The 10,768-nt window shown below is 43.6% G+C and overlaps 1 protein-coding gene across 1 annotated transcript; it reads right to left on the bottom strand.

The window, feature by feature from the left end:
* Positions 1-1,135: 1,135 nt before the first annotated feature.
* Positions 1,136-10,508, bottom strand: LOC139335961 (very-long-chain (3R)-3-hydroxyacyl-CoA dehydratase-like). The gene is made up of 11 exons (XM_070969747.1): positions 10,311-10,508; positions 8,817-8,862; positions 8,108-8,181; positions 7,331-7,495; positions 6,719-6,770; positions 6,466-6,576; positions 5,519-5,646; positions 5,102-5,214; positions 4,910-5,016; positions 4,691-4,822; positions 1,136-3,725 (listed from the first exon to the last, which is right to left on the bottom strand). The coding sequence occupies exons 1-11, from the start codon at positions 10,389-10,391 to the stop codon at positions 3,649-3,651; spliced, it is 1,086 nt and encodes a 361-aa protein (XP_070825848.1). The 5' UTR covers positions 10,392-10,508; the 3' UTR covers positions 1,136-3,648.
* Positions 10,509-10,768: the final 260 nt, after the last annotated feature.

Genomic DNA, 10,768 nt, shown 5'->3' on the forward strand with positions numbered 1-10,768 from the left:
AGTTTGAATTAATAAAGACAGCAAAGTAAGTTCAAATTGACCAAATTATGGATTTACAGAAGAAAAATTAAAATAATAATAAAAAGTAATAAAAATCACTTTTATCACAGCTGCCTTCAAAAACTAAAATAAGAAACTATTAAAATTTAAAAAAAAAATCTTAAATTACCTCCGTGAGTCACAGGTGTGTTTCACTGCGCCTGATTCTCTCTGCTGAGATCACGTGAGGTCACCATAACGTCAAAATAAGGATGATAAAGGCTGAACGGACATTACAAAACTGGCAGGAGAGTAAGGGACACGTCAGAAAAGGTCCAATCAGGTTAGGCGGAAACACCTGGTGACACCTGAGCGAGCGACAGGGCCTCAACGTCAACCGATCACAGTGACTTTTTACTGAAAACACACTCTTTGACCTGTGAAGCGATGGTGGAAAAACATTAAGAAAACTGAAAAAGCACAGAAATAAATCTGAATTGTTTAACATCACAACATTCAGTTCACTCTCTCCACGGGTGGTTTTACATTAAATAACAGAACACATGATACAGTCGCATAATTTTCACCTTTTCACGCAGAAGCATTCAGTCTGAAAATGAAAGAACATCCAGGATTCATTCCAATGTTTACTACAGTGATGCTTTTTAAATTCTGATTTATTCAAAAGATGAATGAAGCACACGATTAAAGACGTCTGAATTCTACTTAAATCACTGAACTTAAAGGAAACGTTCAGTTTTTGGTGCCAACATGAGCTCTGAAACAGGTTTTACTTCCTGTAATCATCAAGTCTGAGAGGACATCCACCTCATGTTAGCTTCAGATAAACTTTGGAGCACGTTTTGTGGGTTTTGTCCACCATCTCTTACATTAGAGGGACACGAGGAAGGGACGTCTTCACGAGCAGCTTGAAGGTCTTCATGGGCACCTGACAGGCCTGAAACACTGAAGTTATCCTCTACACCTGTATGTGAAAGGGTATTACTGATGTTCTGAAACATAAAGTTTGGTTGGAGCACGCTGACATATCTGAAAGTACTTCATGCCAACAATCAGACTCAGAAGCATCTTCAAATTAATGTCCACTGAAGCGTCCTCCTGGGTAAAATACAAACAACTGCAAACACACACAAAAAACACTGCACCCCCACAGTCAGGGCTCTGATGTTTATTTGTCAGGAAAACACACTTTTGATTTACAACTGAACGCAGCGTCAGCCTGAATTTGCCGCCTCAGGACTCTTAAAATGCAATAAATAATCTAAACGCAGCTGGACGTCCACTGCACACCTTTCCCAAAACACAATGAATCAGAAACAAACAAATGAAAAGCAACAACTTCAGTAAACACAAATAAATACAGAGGAAAAGAAGAAAAAGGCTCAGAGGTAAACAGACAGTTGGAGGAAATGGAGAACGGACGGATGTTTAACATCTCCTCGTTTTTGCATCTTCTCATGTTCTTCATCTGAGGGACAGTTCAGCCGAGACATTCGGGGTCCAAATGAACCAAAACCATCAAACCAAGGAGACAAAGTTTAACTTATGAGAGCTAAGATAAGTTATAACAGACTGAAAGCGAGTTAAATCTGTCTGTCACTCATCTTCAGGAACGAACATAACGAGCAACACGTTGGTGTTTCTGCTGCAGCAACGAAGACATTTCTGAAAGCGATTAAAGGCCAACCAAGACGTCACTGAACACCTGCGCTGCTTTGTGTTGCTTTCTGCTCATTCAGCTCAGAGGGAGCGCCACACTCTGCTGCATTTCCCAATACGACCACTCGGGGTCACCAAAGTTGTTCATTTTTAAATCGCACACAGGTGCCTTAAAAACAGCCAGTGATCAGTGTATCCAGAGATAACTGGACTCTGGAGGTGAGGTCAGGCCTGAAGAGGCAGAAATGGGCTCAATAGAGGAAAATGACAGTATTAGTGAGCTAAAAGCATTTCACGTGTTTATAAAGATCAACTATTTCATGAAGGCCTTCGTCCTCACCGTCCATTCCTGTGCCTATAGGCTCAGCTACAGACTCCTTTCATGCGTTTTAAAAAGGGTTTTTAACCTCACATCGCTTCATTTTGAACCATCTTGTTCCAAGGTACGAGGTATGAACACAAGCGAGTGTGTCGTGTCAGAGAAAGAGCAGTTACGAATATTTCCTCTGAGCGATTTGCATGACTTTGTCAATATTCAAAGCAGTGAACGTTGAAGGCTTCATCCAAGGGTCAGTGTTAGAAATGTAAAACTGACCGTTCACCGTTCAGAGCCGGTGTCTTCATGCAAAGGCATCGAGACTGTTTCACTACTGAGTCAAGAACCATCAAAGTGGCGTTTCAGCTTATCAACTGCAACTTGTGTAAACTTTTCACCTCCGCTGACCGATTTTTCCAACAACCTACGAGTTCAAAATCTGCTCGAGTTTTCACGCAGCTGCCAAGAAGAACGATTTTCAAGCTCTCGAGGTGCTTTTAAGTGACGCTCAGACATTCGAGAATCCCGCCTTCTGGCAAATGTGTTGAAGAAATCAAACAAACGTGGCATCAGGCAGATGACTGTATGAGTTCGCTTCACCCAGAAGCTTCCTTGAACACACCACGTGAGAGGCGGTATCAAAACTGTTGGCTTTCAGCTGCATTAACTTTAACATACAGTAACAGAAAAGGAAGGTTAATAAATGCTGACTGTGTAGAATCTGTGATTTGTAATTCAAAGGTTAAAGTATCACTGAAACATGTCTTGAAGGGTAACAATATTATTTTTGAAACGACAATGACCTTCGTCTTATAAATGATGTGACAGATATAAATACAGTTTGTACACAGGAGCTGTTTTACTTCAACAGAACTAATCAGAAATAGGAAAACCTTCGACTGCTGACAGATTTCTGGACTGGATCGACCTGTTCATGTTTGCAGGTGGCGTCCGTTCAGCGGCGAGTCGTCGAGCTGGTACTGATTGACGAGATTTGGTCTGGAGAAGGTTAACAGTTCACCCAGAGGAGGAATAAGGGGAGCAGCACTCCGACAGCAGGGGCCAGAAGCATAAAACTCTGCAGATTCACCACTAGAAGCACCATATAAGACAGAAATGCTCACCATCCCTTAATATCAGCCTCAATCGCAGTGAAACAGGTGCGCAAGCTTCATTTCCTGTTGCAGTTAGCCATTAACGGACGGAGAAATGACCATAAACAACCGTTTGCATATCAATACTTCACCCGCTCCGTTACGAAAAAGTGCGATTTAACCAGAACAGCCGTCACTACGCTCGGCCGTGGACGCTCACAATCCATCACGAGCCTGGAGCCCGTCACGTGGTGAAAATCAATCATTATCAAACATCAGAGGCGTGATCAGAGGTGAATCCACAGAGCTCACAGTGGAGCAGACGGCTTCATGATTCAGGGTCAGATGAAAAGATCGTTAACAGGGAGGCGACGGCGCGAACGTGAACTTTTCAATTTAACTTTATGAATACGCCTCTGAGTGACATTCACACGTCATTTATACATCTGGCCCCTGGTCAGTGAGTGTGCGTGTGCGTGGAGGAAGATGAGAAAAGGCCATCAGAGGAAGAGGAAACAGCTGGTCTATCTGGAAGTGGGCAGCAGTTCAGAGGGTGTGCAAAGTGAAGGCGGTGACTGTTTAGTGGACTTTCCTTTTCTTCGAGCCGAATCGTCTCCTCCTCTGCTTGTACAGGTGTCGGAAATTGATGAAGAGTCCTGCGAAGGAGAGGGAACTTCGGTCAGAGTGACGCTGACGGAAAAGACGCCTCAAGCAATTCATTAACTCCTCCACAAACGGTTTACAGCGACGTCTTTGCACAGAGTGGTGAAGTCACTGCTGGCTCAAACAGTCACACTTTACAAACTAAACCTGAGCAGCAAACCCGCGTGGGCTTGAGTTTGGAAGTGAAGTGCATTCAAGTTTGTTCTTTGTCTTTGTTTGACTCTGTGATTCAGAACAAAATGCATCAGCTTCCACCAAAACATGTCAGATTATCTGATCTGTTATCACAGATCACATCTTCAGATAATGTTGCTCTGGTTCAGTCTGAATTTCAAGTTAAAGCTCCTCTCCTGCATCCATTAAAACCCTAAAAAAACATTTAGTTTTTCCATGAAAAGCAATCCCTCCACGCCTCATCTTAACACTGACGGATAACGGTGAAAGTTGGCGGCATTGGTTCCTGAAGTGTGTGACGTATGAAACCCTGGATGTCTGGATCTGTGTTTCTGAGACTGTCATTGGTCCACTGCGGGTCCATGCAGCCACAGCGTTAACCTCTTCACTCAGATATGTTTGTAGTATATAAAAAACATCCCGTGGACATTAATCAAGTGTAAAAAGTTGATTTTCATTGGAGCAGATAATGAAACAACCGTAAACAACCTACACACACACCTGTCCCATTTTATCTTTGTTTATTCATTTCTTAAAAGACTTTCTTAATATAAAGCATTTCCTGTTTGAAAGCAGATTTGGTCAGCAGCCTTATTGACCTGTTGTACTTATAATCAGCATCTTTCATTGCTGTTCTTCAGCCACGTTGTGTCTGTCAGTAATGTTAACGAACGCTGCTGTTGTGACGATTTATGACCTAAATTCGTCTTAAATCCCACTGAAAGTCAGAAAAGAGGCAGGAACAAACAAACAGAGTGTTAAAGAGAAGATGACTTCCTCTCACCCAGAAACATGAGGACCAGGTAGAGCTGCAGAGTGTAGGAGAAGCTCAGAGAGTGTCCCAGCGCCGCCGGGAGGGGGAGGCCGAACAGACGAGTCTCGTCAAAGATGGGCAGGGACTGGATCACAGCCACCGCTGGAAACACAACCACACACAGTCAGTCAGCAGCACTTCTGGTCATGACGCCATTTTCTCGTTAACAATAACAGACTAGCGTCTAACCTTCAGCCACGACCCCCAGCGGGTACAGAGGGATCCAGAGGCTGTACCTCAGCCACGTCAGCAGCTTCCAGTCTGTGCCGATGCAGGCCAGCATGTAGAAAGGGTACCTGAGGAAGAGGAGGAAGAGCGGACGTCACGGCGGGCCAACAACACACGCTCACCAGAGAGAGGAGGAAGGCGAGCCGAGCGGACCTGAAGATCTCGATGGTGCTCCACAGGTAGAACACGAAGAAGACGACGGGTTTGTTCTGCATCTCCTCCAGACTGCCGAAGACGACAAACAGAATGACGTTCCTGCCGGCGACCTGCAGCGTCACGCAGCAGAGAAAGAGCACATCTCACATTAAGCATCCCGGATCCTGGCTCTCCCCGACACTGCAAACACTCTGATGTGTGAAGCTCCCCTTTAAGAACTGTGATTGGTCACATTGGGCTGCTTGTTTTCTCTGATAGTGCAGAGACGGCAACGCCAATTCCACTAATGTTCAGGCGTCCACATACTTTTGGCCAAATAGCATATGTGTGAATACTCCATTGGCTGCTGTGTTTAGATATTTTTTTTCATACTTTGCAGTAAATAGTAAAACGCCTTCAGGTCTCCTGTGTTACCTGTATCATAGCAGGAAAGAAGCCGGTCTTCACCAGACCCAGGAGGGGATTGATGACCTCCAGCACGGCCATCATCTGACAGAAATACATCATGTCGGCGGTGGTGTGGAAGGTGTCATAGAACGAATCTTTGGAGGCAGACGGAGAGAAACAAACAGACGTAATTAAACAGCGCACAACCCTCACGATCATTTGCAAAACAAATCCCCTCCGTGTTCCCGTTTCTATTCAAACGAGCTCATCTGTAAATAGCTCCTCACACACAGAAACAAAGACCTGTCCTCTGCCTCTTCTGGACCTCCTGTTTGTTTCATTTCACTGCTCGCTCCAGCTTATTGTGCTTCTCTCTTTTCTGCTTTTCAGCTGCAGAAACACTCAAAATGATTCAGTCCATAAAATTCAAAACGATTAAGGAGTTTTATTCCTGCTTTAATCTTTATTTGGTCCAGTTTGCCAACTTTGTTTTCACTTTCCTTGTTTTGTGTGTTGTTCTTATCTGCAGAGTTTTGTCCATTTGTTCTCTCACTGTGGATTTTTAATATTTATGAACTGGCCGCAAGAAAGACGAGCAGTCAGCTGATCAGAGAGGTCGTAAACAAACCTGCAGCTTTGCCAAACTTATTTGGAAGAGCAAACAAATGCGATCAGGACGATTATTACCAACACTTCCTGCTGTAAACATCACGGTTCACTGAATTTCTTTTTCAGCACTCAAGAATAAATCCAATAAATGTCTCCAGTTCGTGCAGCAGAATCGGTTATCGAAACGTAACTAATCTCACAGATTTACGTCACCGATGACACTTTCTGGCAGCAGAGTCTGTTGAATTTGATGCTGCATTCAGGACCATTAATGAGGCACATCCTCAATGATGCGCTTGAAGAAGGCAGGTATTTCCTTTGGCCTGTCAAACTGATTCTGATTCAACCCTGCGGTTTCAACAAACCTTGACCAAGAATGAAGAGTCGAACGGTCATGTTGACAAAGATCCAGGAGAATCCCAGGAACTGCACCAGGTTGTACATGAACAGGTAGCCTTTCTTCAGCCCGAGGTACGCTGAGGAGACACAAGAACTCAAATGAACGACTGATGCTAAAACTCCTCCTGCAGGACAACAGAAGTCCAAGACAACACGGACGACAAAGGTCCGATCACAAACATCTGCCAGTCTGCAGGTGAAGAGCTCAGCGCGACTCACGGTCTTTATGAACTCTTGACTCCACGTGTATCCGGTTAATCTTCTCCTCCTCCTGAAAGAGATCACGCCATCAAAATGTCACTTTGCAAAGACGAATATGATCAAATATGAATTCTGATCTCTGAAATGTTTGAAACAGGAAAGTACAACAGGAAACTGTATTGATCACATTCAGTAAAATGAAAGACGATTAAAATGTCTACAGTGGAGCAAAGTGACCAGAACATTATGTTTGTCGGGCAGAACAGAAAGAAACTTTTCATTTTTAATCAAGAAAATCAAAGACAGGTTTTACTGGATCATTCATGAACACTTACAAAGCATCCCAGTAACATTTTTCCAGTCAGAAAACTGGAACAGGTCAGGTAGCTTATTTAAAGCTACACCTGGTCCAGGTTGAACTTTTCCAGACCACAACGAGCGATGCAAAGTTTTGTGGGATGGCTTTGCAAGGCTAAGCATGAGGGGAGCCCGGGGCTAAAAAACCTTCACACAGGCCTCTTGTCTTCTCATCTCTGCACCGACTACGCTGCAACACCGAGCCTGTTCGCTGCTTTGCAGTCATGTGCCTTCATGGCAGAGCAATGCCAGGTTTGCTTTTCAAGTTCCTACCTTAGCTTGAAGCTCCATCTCGGCGTCAGACTCATCCAGCCAGCGGTCGAAGTCGGGAGCCAAAAACAGAGGCTTCTTCTCCTGCAGCGTCAGCCGGTCCCACCAGCGCTCCTCCTGCTTCTTGATCTTGATGTCCACCTGACGCTGGGTGGACCTGTGGTTGATCTGAGAGCACGGTGGCAGGAAACGACGTCAGGTAAAACAACGTGAGCAGCTGCTGTGAGGGCAGTCTGTTCCTCTGTATCCTTCATACAAGAAGACTGTGATTCATACTTTAAGTACGTGCTGCTGATGGTCCATAACCTAAAGGTCAGGTAACTGAGCGATAGCTAACGAACATCAGCAGACGTCAAAGGTCTGACAAACTGCATCTAAATGCATTTTAGTTGAGCGAGGGAGTAAAAACCTGCAGCCCTTTGTCTCAGAAATAAATTCACTGATAATAATGACAATACTGCCGAGCCGTGGAGTGCCAGCTAATCAAGCCTCACTTCAGCAGGGAGACGTTTTTCAATCAGCCTTCACTTTGACATGACGGCGGTCATTTCTGGCCTGTACACTCGTTCAATCAGCGCCCTGCAGGTTGTCATGTATTCCAGCTATGATAAAACTGGGAATCTGAACAGCGAGAGATAAATCACAGCATGTGTGCTATTGTTCAGAAAGTTTAAGCTTGCATCGGCAGAAAATGGTCAAAATTAGACAAAGAATCCGGCAGATCTTCAGCACAACAAGCGACGTGAGTTAATTAGTGATGGATGAATAAAAGACTGATACCTCCGGCCTGACTGGTTCCAGGAACTCCAAACTGAACTCATACTCGTTATCTCCTTTAGCTCCATGGCCCTGTGCTGTGGAACAATATCACGGTTATATTTTCACATTACAAGAACATTAGGCTTTACACTGTGTTTCATGCACTGCCTCCATAACACACCTCATAAATGAAGTGAAGGTTTCTGGAATATTTTACAGTTAAGCTTCACTTTAAAATAGTTATTATGCAGCTGAGCAACTTCTCTCGAACGGTTCATGTCTGCGTTTTTTTCCTCTTAAATGCATGTTTATATTTTCAACCACTTCTTACATTGTACTGCAGCTGCTGCACAATTTCCACTGGGGTGAGGTCTATATTATCTTATGAACAAACATACAGTCCTGACTCCAAAATGTTGGGACGCTACGTAAAACACAAATAAAAACAGAAAATCCAACACAGTAACATCCTTTATCCAATCATGTGTTCACAAAGTGAAAAGTCGCTCCATCCTCGCTCGTGAACGACGAGCCTTTCCAGGTTCCCCCTTTCAGACCCAATCATGATGCTCTCACCTGTTACCAATCAACCTGTTTACCTGTGGAATGATCCAAACAGGTGTTTTTGTTTGAGTTTATGTCACGAAGGACTATCAGGTGATCACATTCTGTTTTATTTATGTTTTGCATAGAGTCCCAACTTTTTTGAATCAGGGTTGTAAATACCAACCTCTGAACTGAAGCGTGTTGTTTTCTTGCAGGCTGATGTCGATATTCTGAAAAACACAACGGCAGCCATGACAACCAGCCTGACAGTGGCGCACACAAAGTGGAAATGAAAGGACAAGTCTGTCTTATTGTCAACAAACCCCATGAATACTTATACACTTCCCTACTGCGTCTGTTTCACTCAACCCCAAGCCCACTGGTTCCAACTGAAGACGTAAGTTTGACTTTTACAAACTCTTAATAATGTCCAAAAACAGCTGATTACAGCAGTTTTTCGCAAACATTACTCAAACAGGAGTAAATTGTGCTTTTGTCGGGGACTGTTTTCAGCAGTGGATGAATACACATTGGTGCTGTCTAGTTTACAGCAGCAGGACGATGTATGTATGTCTTTGGACAACAATGGAGCTCTATGACACAGACAAATACGATATGTGGGGCTGTGGCTACACAGGAAACACTTGTTAGCAGTAATAGTTCATTGTTGGCCTGGAAAAATATAGAACATGAACAGACTTGGCCAGTTTATTGGGTACACCCCGCTGAGAGTAATGCAACGCTGCAATAAATCCCATGAACATTATAATGTTGTTCTTTTTCAACGATTGGCCAAACATGTGTGTCATGACAGGTGTTCCTCTCTCTAAGCCCGTTTCAGTTATCATGAAGCCATTCTCCAAAGACGCTTAACAAGATCCAGAACAACCATTAAAACTCATGCATTTTTTATGGGACGTTTGTCGAACAGATGCAGGTCGAGGATGGAGTGAACCTGGAAACGTCAAGGAGAGGAAGAAGCTGTCGTTTATGTTACTGATGCAAACACACAGCCAGCAGAGAGGAATTAAAGCAATCAGTGACAGACTCAATGATGAAGTGAAGACAAAGCCACACAAAATCCACAGTGTTCTTAATAGAGGTTTTGAATGGGCTCGGCAGCCTCAACGCTTTCTTCTCTTCAATGAAGAAAAGAAAATCACAAGTGAAGTTGTCGAGTTGATAAAGACTGAATGCAAACATGGAAATCAAAGCGATTGGTGTAGTTTTATAGTGTTAATATCGACAACAAACATCTTTATCACATTTCAAAAAACCGTTTGCGTTACTTGACACCGGCGACTGACATTAAACGGCTATTAGCACCCGTTAAATCGTGTTATTTAAACAGCAAACATATAGTTTCCGAACGCGGGACAAATGTGTTTGAATGTCGCTTGTTTGCTTTATTTTGGCCTTCACAAATTAACGTTGGAGGTCAGTTTAGCCACCTCATTCCTGCCCACCATCACTTAGCTAACACTTAGCATAACTGTGCCTGCTACAACTCCGGCTAAAGCTACAGCATACAAACGTTAGCTTAGCTTGCTAACGTTACACACACAAAATCGAGAAAAAGAAGTTTACAGACATTTCAACAAAATATCGGAGCAGTAACCGACAAGTATTTCTAAGTTAAGGCTGTAAGCAGCCAGATGGATGTGGTGGTCGGTCCTACCGTTGCATCGCTCAGTTCCACCCGGAGATAAATTTCTCCGTGACGCTGCGCCCAGTAAACATGAGGGGTGAGGATGTGCATGGTAATTCTGTGTTTTCTGATATGTACATGCCACAAAAACGGGAAATTTTACTCGAATTGATCAACCGAGGTCCTCATCTGACCCTCTGCCAACCCCCCTCACGACACACTGAGTACAGACCAGATGATGCAAAATACTTCCGGGAGGAGGTCGCTCACAGACGTCAAAATAAAACTCCTAAAGCGCTGATAGACAGCTTCAAAATAAAAGTCGTTAAACGTTTTGTTTTAAGACATATAAACAGGGTGGAGTATTCACATCGTTTACGTAATTAAAATTACTAAAACCACGCTGCAAAAGTAGTCTGTTACAAGAAGAAGGTCTGCATTGAAAGGTATTATCAGGAAAATGTATTTAAAACGTAATCAATGCATAA

Source organism: Chaetodon trifascialis, chromosome 1 (assembly GCF_039877785.1).
Source record: "Chaetodon trifascialis isolate fChaTrf1 chromosome 1, fChaTrf1.hap1, whole genome shotgun sequence".
NCBI lineage: Eukaryota > Metazoa > Chordata > Actinopteri > Chaetodontiformes > Chaetodontidae > Chaetodon > Chaetodon trifascialis.

Bases quoted from the DNA above. Each gene is read 5' to 3' on its own strand.
- LOC139335961 (XM_070969747.1), bottom strand. From the start codon at position 10,391: ATGCACATCCTCACCCCTCATGTTTACTGGGCGCAGCGTCACGGAGAA. The intron at 5,215-5,518 runs GTAACACAGGAG...GTGACGCTGCAG, and splicing joins TCTTTCCTGCTATGATACAG to GTCGCCGGCAGGAACGTCAT. The intron at 3,726-4,690 runs GTGAGAGGAAGT...TCTCCTTCGCAG, and splicing joins CCTGGTCCTCATGTTTCTGG to GACTCTTCATCAATTTCCGA.